At 40.3% G+C, this 15,584-nt stretch overlaps 1 protein-coding gene across 1 annotated transcript; it reads right to left on the reverse strand.

Annotated features, from left to right (window-relative positions):
• Positions 1-2,420: 2,420 nt before the first annotated feature.
• rbm24a (RNA binding motif protein 24a) lies at positions 2,421-13,650 on the reverse strand. The gene is made up of 4 exons (XM_085395907.1): positions 13,189-13,650; positions 11,926-12,049; positions 11,752-11,806; positions 2,421-4,990 (listed from the first exon to the last, which is right to left on the reverse strand). Exons 1-4 carry the CDS (start codon positions 13,354-13,356, stop codon positions 4,633-4,635), a joined length of 705 nt encoding a protein of 234 aa, XP_085252033.1. The 5' UTR covers positions 13,357-13,650; the 3' UTR covers positions 2,421-4,632.
• Between the last annotated feature and the right edge of the window lie 1,934 nt (positions 13,651-15,584).

A 15,584-nucleotide genomic window follows, 5' to 3' on the forward strand; every position in this document is an offset into this window, starting at 1 on the left:
AAGCTTTAGACACAGACAAATAATTTAAAAAGATTAATAAACAATCTTGAGAATGTGCAACAACACTGAGTCTTCAGAGTTATCCAGGGCATAAGTTAGAATCAGGTCCAGATCCTGAACACTTAGTTGTTCCCTGTGTATCCATCGGAGTGTGAATATGTGTGCATGAATCTTATTTTAAAAAGTGCTTAGGTATAGATACAAGCCCTGTTTGATTGTGTGTGATTGGGTGAATGAAACTTGTAGGAGAAAGTGCTCTGAAAGCTCAAACTGAGTAAAAAGGGGATATACGAGCCAGACTACACAACATTCTCTACAAGCAAAAACTACAGATTTCTTTAATCCTTTGAAAGCTTGCCACTCCTTCTGTGACTCTTTCTTTAGTTTTTTCCCCCAGTGTAGGTATTTTTAACAAGTTGTCTTAAAGTTTCTAATAAGAAAGCATCAACACTTTAAGGAGCACCTCCACCCGCAAGATATAAAACCTCCATCTGTTTTCACAGAGCAGTCCCTTCTGTCATCCTAAACTCTGAGGCCATTTCAAACTCCAGCTAGAGGAGGGTTGCAGCTGTGGATCATCCTTTTTTAATAAAGTAACAGCTTTAATCTTGTTATGGCATGATGTCAGGTGCTACTGATTTTACCCATAAGGCCTTGCTGCGTCCATGCTGTGTCACGGTCAACACTCACAGCAATGTGACCCAGTTTCATGTTTCAGTGGCGACCAAAATGCTCCTCTGAGTAGAATGAAAGACGTCAGAAAGCGAGCAGCTAACTCTTCTTAACATGACTTATTGATTAGAGCAGGGATTAATCATTGATAGGCCTCGACTTGATTAGTATCCATGGTTACTCAATCTGGGCGTGACTAACTCCAGTGTTTCATAACGTGGTTTCATGTGGGACCACGCACACTCAGACTTACAGAGTCACATATTTATGTTCAAACATAAATAAACACAATTTTTCACAATCATTTCAGAAATTATGAAAACTTGTTAAAAAATATAATTTTGCTATTCTTATGTTTATAACAGGGTTTTGTTTTTTTAAATATCCATGGTCAACTTTGTTTTCATTTCATAACCTTTCATGGCAGTGGCCTCATTTGAAAGACCTTCTTGGTTTGGACACGGACACAGCTGCTTCTATTTAGTTTGACATGGGTGCTCTTCACTAACCCATCTTAATTTAATTCAGTTTTATTTATATAGCACGAAAATCACAACAACAGTCACCTCAAGGTGCTTTATATTGTAAAGACCCTACAATAATACAGAGGAAACCCCAATAATCCAATGACCCCTATTAGCAAGCACTTGGCGACAGTGGGGCCTGTATTTGTATTGAGCTTTTACTTAGTCGCTAAGGACCCCAAAGCGCTTTACACTACATTCAGTCATACACCCATTCACACACTGGTGATGGTAAGCCACAGCTGCCCTGGGGCGAACTGACAGAGGCGAGGCTGCCGGACTCTGACCACCACCAGTAGGCAACAGGTGAAGTGTCTTGCCCAAGGACACAACGACCGAAACTGTTGGAGCCGGGGCTCCAACCAGCAACCTTCCGATTACAAGATGAACTGCCAACTCTTGAGCCACGATCGCCCCGGAAAGCTGTGTTGAGCAGGTCTGAGTCGTTCCAAGTAGGTACTAATGGAAAAGGGGCCCATAAACCAAAATAAATTGTATATTTCATTTTTAAGAAATAGATTACAATACAATTACATGCTAAATAAAATACAATCAATACTGAAATATAATATATATAATATCTAATGTAATTAATATTGAATTATTTTTATTTTATTTGTCAAAAGGATAAATAAACAATCCATTTTCAAAAAATAGAATTCTGTGGCAATTATTTCATGGTTCAGGCTAAAGGGTTATTGGGCAGCTTAAGCTCCCAGAAAGAGAATTACTGGTTTGAACCCAAACTGGGGTCTTTCACATAGAGTATTGGTCAGTCCAGTGAGCACTGTCAAACAATTTCTTTTGTTTCTGGCAAAGAGAAACGACCAACTGTTGTCAATCTTCATCAGTAATGAGAAGTTAATAGGTTTATGTCTTGTCAAATCACACTGTAAAACAGGGGTAGCTGTTCAGCACCATTATTTAAAAAGTGTACATTTACTTCCGATCACAATGAAATGATAGCAAATTTGCATTAGCATTAGCATTTTACTTATTGACAGTTTCATTGTTTACTAAGCAGCCTGTAGTCACACTCCCTGACCACTCCCCCTGGCATGCACGCCAATCATATTCTTTTGTTTATAACCAACTCTGGATTTTCATACATATCAAAGCAGAAATCTGTTAACAGTAGACTGAGGTGTATTTGTGGAGAAAGACCAGTAACCACAGTATGTGTTTCTGTAAACAAAAGACAAGCAGCCTTTTTAAATATCGAACATTTTATTCCAATTTGAGAAATTTAAGTTGATATTCTGAAGTAAAGGTTTTAATATCAACAGGACCTTTGCATTTAATAACAACACTTTACATGCCCTCATCCAGTGACAATGAAAAGCTTCATTAAACTTTTTTTTGTTGTTTATTTTATTTCCCTTGTAAGAAAGAGTTCAAGTATAAAAATTCCCAACAGTGTAAAATTGCCCATCTGATGAATATGAAGCAAAAAAAGAGCACAGCTACTGAAACCTCGACAACAGCTATACATTCTAGTAGAGAAAAGCAGCTTTTTTTTTGCTTCTTTTTACCAAAAAGAAAAAAAAAGATTAGTTTTTCCTCTTCTCTAAACATAGAAGAGGCAGAGTACTGTCTGCATGCAAGGAGACCTGCATTTAAATAAAGTTCTTCCATACAAAAAGGCATGAAGCTGATATTTAATGTCATGTTCCGAAGAATCAAAAAAGATAAAAAATAGAAGTACAGTGCACATTTTTAAATAACTCCTATATCAACATTTTGGTTGATTATGTTATTATTAATAATAATAATGATAATAATGATAATAAAACTAATCAATAACTTATATATGCCTTGAGATGAGTACATCATATTAATAATACAGTACCGCCACTAAGTCTCTACTCTCAGAGTGTCAACATAGTCAACCCTCAAAAATAAATATCTTAAATAGTAGATTTAGCTCTCTTTTTTTTTTTTTTTTTTAAAGTTTTTTTCTCTCTTAAATAGCAGTAAAAATGTAAGGCACATTTAAGAGAGACCAACACGACGTCAAAGAGGAAACCCACATCCTCCCACCCCACCTGGTGTTCTTGACAGACATGAGGCAGGCCAGTTGTCGGGGTGGCTTTGGTGAAAGTGTTTGTGAGTGCGTACCTGACTACAGCAGCACAGAGGTGGAAATGCTGACGGGGCCAGTGCTGAATGACCGGGGTGGAGGATGAGTCGAGTGGGGGTGGGGGTTAAAGTTGGTTCCCAAAGGGCTCGGCCGGGGATTAAAATGTGACAACTCAACAAACGAGCACAAGTGAAGCGTTCTTTCCAGAGTGATCCGTCTGTGTGGCGCTGGAGCTAGCTCTGTCCAACCCCCCCCCCCCACCAGCAGCTGCTGCTGCTCTCCCTCTTTCTGCTTCTCTCAAAAGCAGAGACAGAGAGAAGCACGACTGCGCTTGCCTTTGTCTTTGACTGCTATGTGTGCAGCTCTGGATGTATGTGTCAGTTTACATATGAGCGAAACGTGGAAAAGCAACAGATTTAGTGTTTCTCATTGTCCGAAGCCATTTTTCAGTCTCTCTCCTTTTGTCAGTGCCTTTGTTTTATTTGCCAAGTCCCCCCTTTTTTTTCAGTCCAAGAGTCAAGTCAGAGTTGATGACATTTTCAGTTTCTTTTCTTTGTTTCTTTGTCTCATGGTGATTTGTTTGCTTTGCATAGGTCAAGAGGTTGAGAGACACAGAGTTTAAAAAAAAAAGGGACATTCAGCATCAGGAAGATAATAAGGTAGTTCTTCAAATGTTTGTGACACGGCGAGTCACACAAAATAATAGCTAACACAGTGGAAACCGTTCCATTTCCCTGATTATCAGAAAATATCAACTTCCAAAAATGCACTTGAAAAGACAAAAAGAACAAGCAGAGCCCTCAGTGTTTAATAATAACAAATAATAAATATAAATGTTATGAGGGCATTAAATAACCTAACAAGAGGAAAAAAAGGAATATTTTCCTAAAAACTAACGTTAAAGACAGCAATAGGACCTATACCAACCACAGGGATTAGTTCCTGGATCTCTAAAAATAAGTACTGTACTACAATGATAATAGTAATGATAATAATAATCATGGTAATAACAACAACAACAACAACAATAATGATAATAATAATAGAAAACCATTTTCATTATTTGTCCTGCGGCTTTTTTTCATTTTCTCTTTTTTCATTTTTTTGGTTGAAGCACAGCAAGTTGAAAAGTTACTGTAAAAAGTTCCCACCTCACCATCATCACCATCACCATCACCATCATCATCATCATCATCATCATCATCATCACCTTTTTAAAGCAACTCTGCTTTTGAGCTGTTGACACGCCACACCCTTAACGCCACTCCCTCTTTTTTTTTCTTTTTTTTTAACAGATCAGCTGTAGCTGGGGTGGGCCTCCTTCTTGCTCTGCATGTCCAGCACTTGCAGGACCTGCTATTGCATGCGGTCAGCTTGCAATTGCTGAGGCTGGTACTGGCCAAAGGCTGCAGCTGCAGCAGCGGCTGAGCCCGGGGCAGCGGTGGCCAAAGGTTGCTGGACAGCATAGCCGTATCCGGCAGTGGCCACGTAGCCTGTGGCCGCTGGGGAGGCGGTGTAAGGGTATTGCTCGTAAGCGGCGGCGGCAGCGGCAGCAGCGTTGGCTGCTGCAGCAGAATACTGTGCATAGGCGGCTCCGGTGTAGTCGATGTAGGGGGATGAGGCAGTGGGAGGCGCAGCGGCTGCAGGCTGCACATGAGGGATGACCACACTAGGCTGAACGAAGGCCTGAGGATACACATAGTGGGCCGGGATGCTGTGGGAGAAACACACAGATGTGACAGTTGTTTGATTCAGTGCCAAACATTAAAAAGACAGTAAGACCCAACCCCCCAAAAACCCAACTCCACCACACTAAGGCCAAGCGCCCTCCCACCACCCAGACCCAGTCCAGGTCACCAGTCAAGAAGAGCAAGAAAATGCCTGCTAGTAAGGATTAGAACAATATAGGGTTGCCAAAATAGAAAAAGTTTGACTAGAAAAGAAGACTAGAACATGAGAAAATCTTTCAACACCCAGACTTTTTTTTTCTTTGTTTCCCTTCTTAATTAAAAAAAACCAACTTTCGTATGATTACATCTGGATGAAGTACTGACATCATCTTCTCTATGAGGCAGAGCATGAGGGGCATGTTTGAGTTTGCGTTGTGGAGACAAAAGAGAAAGAAGAGGGTTGAGATTTGTAGCCTTGCAGCTCATCTGATGGTCAATTTGTACATTAACTCTGGTGCTGTCCCCTGCCTGCTGGAGGGAGAGCAGGGGCAGCGGGGTTCGGGTGGCTTACAGCGGCAGGGGGTGGGGTGTGTGTGTGTGAACAGAGTAGATGAGCCCAGGGAAGCTTTGTGAAAATGTCACTGCCACTTTGACAGCTGGACAGTTTTAAAAAGGGACGCTGCTGGCCATTTCCCCCTCTCTGTCGGGACAATGAGCCACGGAGGCTGTGGGGGGAGCTGGGACTAGGCTCTGCACTGAGAGGGATGTTTCGATTAAATAAACAATTCTGAACAATGAGCACATTCTGCCCTCCATGACATAGCCTTATCCCAGCCCCTAGTCTCTATAAGGTCTGGAAACTCAGCTGCACAGCAAGCAGGAAGGGAGTTTTTATAATCTACACCATTCTGAATGAGAGAAGTGAAAAATCAACTTTTTTAGTAAGAAGCAAAAATAAGAAATGTTGCTTTTTTGATATCCCCTCTCCTCGAATTGAACTCAAACGAAGTGAGAAAACAGAATTCCAGTAACAGCCGCGCATCTAACTTTAAATAACGATTGCTGTTAAATCTGTTGAGGAAAAATCTGCACAATCAGTGGATATCAGGTGGTCACTTTATCGTCTGGATTGAGAGAGAAAACGATCAGAAAGTTTAAAAAAAAAAGTGGGATCTATCGTGGCAACCCTATTGTGAGCACTCCATTATCCAAATCCAATCCACATCCCAACCGAAAACAGTGGACCAGGAAAAACAGGAGAGAACATAAAGAGCAAAGTGTTAGAGAGGAGGATATATAGGAAAAAAACATTTCACAAAAGCAACAACCATGACGAGGGCACAGCACAATCACTCAACTGAAAAAAGACGTGAAAAGCAAAGGGGTGGAAATGTGAAGGGATGGTGTTGCTGTTGCTAAAGATACCCACATAAGAGCATTTTTGAAGGCTGGTAAGAAAATTTCTATCCTGAAAAGATTCTTTGTTTTTTTTTCAGAGTTAAACTAATTAGAAAACCTTCTGAAGCAGCATTTTCAGTATCATGTGATTCAAAAAACTCACTTTGAAAGTGGCACTAAAGAAACTCAGTGGGCTCAGTAAGGCTTTAGATATTTTACTGGCCTAATAAAAAAAAAAAATATATAGCAGCAGTGGTGCAGAGAGATGTTTACAGGCTGTTATCTCGTGTGAAATCACTGAATTATCAAGAGAGGAAAAACGTCATATGACAGGCGTGGAAGATTCGCCCACTGCTCGACTGCTCAGTTGTGCAAGTATTTGCTGGTCTAACACGCTCAAAACCCCCCCCAAAAAACAAATCAACTAATTAATTAAGTGTAAGTTTTCCATTTAATTTTGTTACATGAGTATAATTAAGGGATTCTGGTTCAATGAAATTTACTTAATTGGCATTCATTCAGTTTATACCAAGCAAATTATCCTTAATTGTTAATTATTTTAATAAAGAAACCTTTTATATATTTCAGTTGCATTTTACTCAAAGTTACTACTTCATGTTTATTGAGTTTTTGGGGGGGTGGTTTGAGTGTACCGATCAACAAACACATTGTAACTCTGTTTTCACAGTTGATGCCAGGATTTGAATTAATCAGTTAAAAAGGCAGCAGCTGACCCACAGGTGCTCTGTGTGAAAAGCACAGCAAATAAGCCCCTAACAGGACTTCAGATCTCATGTTAGTACTAGATCTATAATAATATAATTCGATAATCTAAGCACTATGCAAGCATAGAGTGCTGTGCTCTGAAAATGCATTGTGCAAGACAGCAAATCTAATAATCTCATAATGTGATATTCACATCTTTGCGCACACTTTCTAATATTTGTCTGACTCCTAGATCTTATTGCAGTTACATTATTAAATCTGTATTACAAGATACTGGTGGTGCTGAGCTGTATAAGTTGGTATAGACTGAATAACACACACAGATATACACATAGCATAAGTTGTGTTTTCGGCCATAGGAAGCAAAGCTCTGCCTCATTAAAATAAACAAACTAAAAACGGCTTTTCTCTGTGCAGATGGTCATAAAATAAGAGCATTTAAGTTATCCCAGTCTATTCCAAGTATATGTAGCTGATTTGTGCAGGTATGCTGGTCTGACTGTTCCTGTGTGTGCGTTTCTTTATTGGAAGGTCCCAGTAGTCAATAAAGTTCAAGGCTAAATAAAGGTTGTCTTCCAGCCTGCATGCTGTCTGCCATGTGGACTTGTTCGTTATCAAAGTGCGAGAGGTTGACGTCACAAACATTTCCTAATTTAAAGAGTTGTTACGACCAAGCTGACTGTGATTCTGATGCACTTAAATATTTGTAACATAGTCATAATCCAAACACAGATGGCTACCTGGATAAAGTTACTGTGCGAAACCTTCACCAGTCACTCTGTGTGGACGTATTAACAGCAACAGCAGCAGCACAGATACATCTTCTGAGCGTGCAGAGGAGAACTTCAGTTTTTGAGCCGCTGGATGTAAAAGGATGTTCAGCTGTGATCGTTTGTCTCTTTAAAAAAAATTGTGAAAATGCAAACTTCAGTGCTGAAGTGACTTCAAGGGACCATCAATCTAAAGAGGTTCTTTGATTCATTTCAAAAGGAAGAGAGGACGCTGTTTGCCACGTTTGTGATTTGCGAATTGTATCTTTCACCGGAGCTTTCATCCTAAGCCTCTCTCACTTTGAGTTTACTTCTAACAAATTTATTCCCTGCTGTGGAGATCGTGGCTGCAGTTACACACTAGTATTTCTCTAAATCAGACTGAAGACTTCGGGTCAGCTGTTTACATGGAAAGTAATTTAATAAGGTCTGGTGTTTATGTGGATATTGGAACTTAATCCGAGCAGTGTGATGTACTCAAAGGTTATGAATGTAAATTTTCCTCAATGGCTGCCTTACATCTCTGGAGCTCCCTGAAGAAGATGGATATCTGTTGCATATAGTTACTGTTATTGTGTTAAAAACAGACTCTCTGCAGAGTCCCTTGCGGATAGAGTAGAAGTGTATGTCTCCACATATTTGTGGGGACAAGGACAGAAAGAACGCAAAGTGGGGCAAGTGTAGGAAGAATGCAGCCAGAAAGTCATGAGGTTTAATTGTTTACTCGTTGCAGCTTTTCTTCTAATCTGTTTACGAGGTCTTCTGCTCCACAGCAGGTTTCTGCCTCCCCTGAGCTCGCTTTGTGACGCTTGTATTCAATCCAGTTTTATTTATATAGTCACAACAAATCACAACAACAGTGGTCTCCAGGCAGGCACTGAACTAGCTCCTACCGTTACTAACAGCTGAAGTAGTTAACATTCATAACACTGAACAGCACGTTTTAAAGAGATCACTGAATCTTCATTTTCAACAACACTTAAGTATTAAACAGTTTTTGAGATATGACTTCTTTGCCATTACTTCTGCTGTTGCAGGATGTGGTCAAAATCTTCCCAAGTTTGACATTTTAATACTATGACAACCCTATTCACACAGTTACATTTCCTCAGCTGGGGGGATATCTTTGCTGGTGCGATCGCCATAGCGATAATAGCTAATCATTACAAGGAAATCTGGCCAAGCATCAGTTAGCGATTAGCATTAGCCACACTAGCTTCTTTGTATATATACACCAGGCTGATTTTTCACAGCAACTTCTTTTATGTAATACTGAACTGCACAGGCAACCAAGTTGTTCTCTCAGTTAACGCTTTGGTGGATCATTTTAATACAGATGACCCCCAGTATTTGCTGGGGCTAAGGGCCACAACCAGCTGCAAATACCAAATACCAAACACTTGAGACCGCTCTAAAAATGCTTATAACTGCCTATTTAAATAGTTCAAACACCATATATACCATAAACTATCATCCTAAAACATTTGAAGGTCTTGGGATATTTTGTAGCCGCCCCCGTGTCTGCTGATGCCATTTCCCCATGTTGAGAAACACACCTTCTTTTTTAATCATAAAAAATGTATTTTGTCGTGAAAATAAAATCAGTTAGTTCCACAGAAAATCCAGAAAAACCGCAAACAGGTGGGGGTCGACTGTAAAGATGATTTGATTGGCTAGCTCTTAACTTTCTCTGCACCATGTTCAAACTGAAGGTGAAGTGACAGGGTTGGAGCCTGACACGTGTTCGTGAATTCTCCCCACCAGCCGCTGTCCCTGGAGTGGGTCATGCTAAATTCCCTTTTGGAATTCACCTCCCAACCTCACCAGGTATGTGAAAAAAAGGAAAAAAGACGACACTGCCGCCAGTTTATGCAAGCCTATCTGCTCACAGGACTATCAGAGGACAGCCACATTGACATCCTTTTTGGATTTTGAAAGCCACTGTGGGGAAAATACCATTTAATTAAGTAAATTTTCTTCACTAAAATCTGGACTTAATTCCATTGTACATGGAAAAAGACTTCTGTCTGTAATTTGCTTTCATAGATTAACAGTGTGCTTACATTTGTTCAGATATGAGTCATGTATGATTCATAACTTGTACAAATTCATATTAACGTCCTAAGACCCAAACTCTTCCATGGCGTGCATTTTTCATTTCTCTTTGATATTTGGGCATATTGGGGCCCGATGAATGTAAAAACAAAGAATTGCCCGATTTTATTTTTTTATCTTATTTTTGTTTTTAAGAAAAATGAGAGCCACATATGAGGATATTTGTTTAAAAATTTGATAGAACAGCAGCAGTATAATGTCCTCGTAAGTGGACATCAGGCCCTTGTAGAGCAAAATTGAGTATTTTGGTCTAAATAACCCAAAATGTGATGTCCATATATTTGGACACCAGGTCCAAGGAGGTTAACTCTTTTTGCCTAACCATGCCTTTATTGAAATATGCTGATGTGCAAAAACCTGTCATTAAGTGTACAGAGGCGACGTCAAAAGTCGACTTAACGGGGATAAAGAGTTAAAGGCTATATGTTAGGCCGGCCCCTAACACACTCACATGACCCTGTTTAAATGGGCTCTTCCCTGCTCTTACATGACACACAGCGACAGCTCGTGCACCCTCACTGGACCCCCTAACACAGACACACACACAGCTCAGCTTCATGCGACTGCATTGTCAGCATTCAGGGCTTTGTGTGGCACAATGGGTGCGCTTGTTTTCCTTAACACCACGAGCCCATGTGACGAAAGCTCGCTCTGAGAGAATAAGAGATAGAAAAAGAGACATCCAGACATTTGTTTGTGTCACAGTGGAGACTTTGGTGCTGACTGACTTGAGCTGGGTGCATGTGGACATGTGCAGATGCACAGTGAGACCCCATAACCCCCGTATGTTCAGGTGTAGTCAGACGCATATAAGCTCACATTTTAACTGGGATGCTTTCGGTTCATTCATAAGACATTCGCATCTCCCAATAGTGCGAAGAAAAGGAGGCTGAGAGACCACAAGAGGTCATTTCACAGTAAGTTGGTCTCTGCCGTGTTGTGTTAATGTAAGAAACAGCAGGAAGATGCACTGAGCACATGCAAGCAGTGATAGGCTTTGTTATTTTGAGGGGAAAGTGTGGGGTGGGGGGGCAAGGGTGAAAGAAAGAAACTCCACACAGAAAAGTCACCACTCACTCAAACAAGACAGCCAGAAGGAGGAGAAAGAAACATGTAACAGCACATCCTGTTAAACAAAACAGATCAACCACAAGCTAAAAGCAATGATAATAATAATAATTTAAAAAAAATCTTCTCCTCTGCAAAGTAGACACGCTTCCACAAAAAGGAAAAAGAACACCCCACAAAAACAACAATCAGTCCAGTTTTTCTTTTCTTTTACTTTTTTTTATCACTAAAGTAAAGAAAGCACACGGTTTAGCTAACAACACCACTTCATAACGGCACACAAAGCTAAGTTCTATTTAAATAAAATGAAAAAGAAGTCCAAACGAAACCCACGTACATGCATCTGTAATCACCATTTTGAGAGCTTGTTTGTGTGCGTTTGAGTCTACAGGTAATTCCTTTTCTCTGATCAGAACTATTCCACAAACCAGCACAGTTAGCTTAACCGAGAGCGAGCCTGTCGAACCAGAGAAAGATAGATAACATTGAGTGAGGCTGTAAAGTTTCCATCACTGTCCACTCAGCACACTCACACAAGAATGTATTTACACTCACACGTATTTCTGCAAACAGTCGAACTTAGGAAAAGCAGTTTTGACTGGAGGTTTTTTTTTGGGGTGGACAATCATTGGGGAAGAAAAGGTGTATTTATAGCTTACATTCCAACTCTGATGATTAGACATCATTTATTCAAGGAAATGAATACATGTCGACTTGTTAGTCCTTACCCATAAGGCCTTTGGATGAATGCTGGGTGAATCTGGGGAACACCGAAGGTAAAACCTGCAAGACAAAATAACTTCAAATACAGACAAAAACTGACTTCTAGCAACAACAACTTGAAATTATATTTAAGATTCAAACCCTGAGGTACAAACAAACATCCTACTGGCTGGTCTTACCTGGCTGCATCACCCGAGGCTTGGCACCCAGGTATGCCAGGTTGACGTTGGCCTTCCTGCCATCGATGATCGGGTTGGGGTCCTTGCAGGCCCGATCTGCGGCTGCACGGTCTGCCATCGTCACCTGAGAGAAGGATAAACGAAGAGCTGAGGATGTTTTTAAAGGCAGTTGAGGGTTCAATAATGATTGGAGCTTGTAAGAAAGAGGGAAACCACATGTTTCAAAGAAGTATAAGTGTGTGTGTGTGTGTGGGTATGTGTGTGTGTGCACAGAGGCCTCCTTCTGTGTGCGCCTGTGTGGCCATCACTGACAGTGGCAGGTATTTGACAGCACATACACATTTATCACCCTCGTGTGGATGTGATGAAACTTATCAGCAGTGAACGGTAGCCAGGCTGACCACCACAACCAAACCAAAGCCCTCAGTTCTCCTTTTACAGCCTTTAATTCTAATCAGAGGGATTCATGTGAGCTTGACCATAAACATTATTTGGGAGACAATAAAGTAAAGGTAAATAAAAAAAAAAAAAGATGATTTAGAAAGAGCAGTAAAGAGAGGATCTAAGCAAACGTGAAGTTAAACGTTGATCCCAGCACACAAACGTAAATATTTGATTAAATCAAGGGTAGATAAGAATAAAATTAGGTTACTTAAATAAAGGCTCAGGCTTGGCTTCCATAATTCTTTTTTTGGATAATTCTCTTACATGTATATGAAGGTCAGCTTAGTCAAACTATATGTATATGTACAAATAAAGAGATTTATTATTGAATAACCGTGATGGTTGCTCGTCTCCAAACCCCCCCCAAACAACCCAAAAACATTAAACACTTTGGTTCTCAGGTTTGATGACAAGTCTCAGCAAGACGGTGTAAACTACCCTAAGAGGAAGAAACTGTGACCGTTTCGAAAACCCTGCTCTACAATATCAAGACATAATCGAGAGTTTTCTTTCAGCCCACCGCAGCTGCCACTGTGTGAACAGCTCCTTAAAAAAATGCGTGTCGGGGCGCATACCAGCGCGCAACAAGTTGGTGGGTGCGAGATTGCAACAGAAGCCAGTGACAAATTTAAGCAGGAGCTGCTTATCAAAACATAAACAACCCGTGACCCACAGATATATCAATGCTAGTCATGGTGTTGTGCAAGACAGCAACAGAAGCGAGCCTTAACAGAAGAAACGTGGTGACACGAATTTCTGGAACGAATAGACGCATATAAACTCCTGTGGAAAGCTGTGGTGTTACTGAGTGATACTTACAAATCCATAACCTCTAGACTTGCCGGTCTGCCTGTCGGTAATGACCACTGCTTCTTCAATCTCACCAAAAACTTCAAAATATTTCCTGAGACTGGAATCCGTGGTGTGGTAGGGAAGACCCCCAACAAAGATCTTCGTATAGGTCGTGTCCTTTTGCGTGGTGTGCATCGTTAGTGCAAAAAAATACAATAAATAGAAACTATAAAAAAATATAGTAGTAGTGCAATGTCTCCTTATCGATAATACTTTGGATGACTAGAGAGATAGAGAAAGAGAGAGAGAGAAAGTGAGAGATCAGTTGGCTCTAAAGTTTTTCATAGGAGAAAAGAAGACAAAAGAAGCCTGGAGGTAGATTTAAGTTCGACAGTAAGAGGGTAGAAATATGGAGCGGATTGTCCCAAAGATACCAGCAGGTGTTTCCAGCTCTTCTTGGTAACTCTGCCGTCTAACTAAATAGGTTTGGGACCCATTCCTAAATGCATTGCCTCTAACTCCACCCACTTTTTAGTTCCTCCCACCAGCGTGCACAAACAGCTGGGAAGTGCGGCTCAGTGTGAAACATTGGAGCTCCTTCACCACAAAGATCCGCGTTTAATGAACCATCAGGGCCCAACAAAAACCGATTCTACTGATGATTAGTGATGTGCGATACCACTGATTTCCTTTCCGATCCGATACCAAGCAAAATTCAGGGTGGTATCAGCGATACTGATCCGATACCGATACTCTGTACAAAAACTTAATGTTTCATTGCATTTCATAATACAATATATAATTGTATTATGTAATTGTAATAATAACATAACCATATTGCTTCATAATGATTAGAGGACATCAGACAACTTGTTTTTATTGCTTAATAATGCAGAATAATCATATAGAAATAAAAAAAAACCTGATGTTGTGCGCTATTTGAGCATGTTGCCTGCCTGCAGCACTAAAGGACTCTGCGAGAGACATCTGTCTCGCCCTAGCAGCACCTGTCCCTGTCCTCCTCTTCTGTTCACCTCAACATAAGCTTATCATATTCTGTGATGTGATTTACTCTGAGGTGTTTGACGAGGTCAGTGGTGTTGCCACAACAACGTGTCCACACAGGACTCTGTTTGCGCTCAGCCATTGTTGTGAGTGTGAATGCCAGGGGCTGCGACACATTTATACAGCCGTATTCCACATATGACTATGAAAGGCGTAAGAGGAAGTAGTTCCTTCCAAATTAGACGATCCGAATTGTATAGTTTCTTTCCACTGCGTTCATTTTAATGGAAAAACTACAAATTTACCCCAGAGTACTAAAATATCGATATTATAATATGATAATCGATTCTAGAACATAAATTGCTGGTATCGGAACAATCGATATTTCAGTATCGATCCGCACACCACTACTGATGATACGTTTGGCACAAAAAGTACCTGTGACTCAGGAACAGCTCAAGTGAAAAATAATTTGGATGTTTGGGGTTTTTTTTTTCACCCTCCACAGTGTTTTAGTTCTCAGTTGAACTAATGTCAACTAATATGTGAGCTGAACTGATTAATTAAGAAGTGATCTCTCAGAAAAATAAAGTTATTTTAAGTACTTTGGACTCACAATGAACAAATAGCACTAACTTTAAACTCAAGTAAACCATACTCACTTTCTACTGGCAATCTTTTAGTTTTGACAGTTTATTGCAAATACAGTTTTAGATATTTTACATTTATAGAATAAACTTTATTTATTTATTCACAAATAGAATGGGGAAAAAGAGTTCAGCCCTTTTATAAACAGCAGATCAACACCTTTGAAAATCCTCTGAGAAGATTCACAGTCCAGCTTGAATGGCTGGGACTACAGATGTGAATTAGTAGTTTGGTATAATCTGGCGCTTGCATCTTATATTTTTGGTGTATTGCTGTTTAATGGCATGCCTGTCCCTGTTGAATAAATAAGTAAAGAAAGAAGTCATGCACAATACGTGAGGGGTATGTCTTTAGAGAGTCTTAATTGTGTTGCTTCTTGAGTGGAAAGGTCATTAGTCCAGTGTAAAAAGTTTGAAACAGAGGTGTCAGTGTCGGATGAGGCCATACTGCTGCATCTCTCAATATCCTCCCGAACAGCCCAGAAGAGCTAATTCAACTCCGGTAATGTGAGAGTGAACTCTTCTATTAATCATTCATGGTGCCTCACTTCTGCGAGCTGGCCTACATACGTACATCTATCCTACAGTGAGCAGATACATTTACGGTGGGAGCATTACCAAGTGCTGTTCATTCCTATGTGGGAAGCCACTGATGACCAGTCTAAACTTTATGAAACACAGATCAGTAAAGATTACTAATTGCGTTTTTATTCACCTCCAACCAAAATCTGTCTTCTTCCAGCTAAAAGAATGACAAGAGCCAGTGTTGTC

Source organism: Rhamphochromis longiceps, linkage group LG22 (genome assembly GCF_057381845.1).
Source record: "Rhamphochromis longiceps isolate RC_006_pf linkage group LG22, R_longiceps_female_GT1.1, whole genome shotgun sequence".
In the NCBI taxonomy this organism is placed as follows: Eukaryota; Metazoa; Chordata; class Actinopteri; order Cichliformes; family Cichlidae; genus Rhamphochromis; species Rhamphochromis longiceps.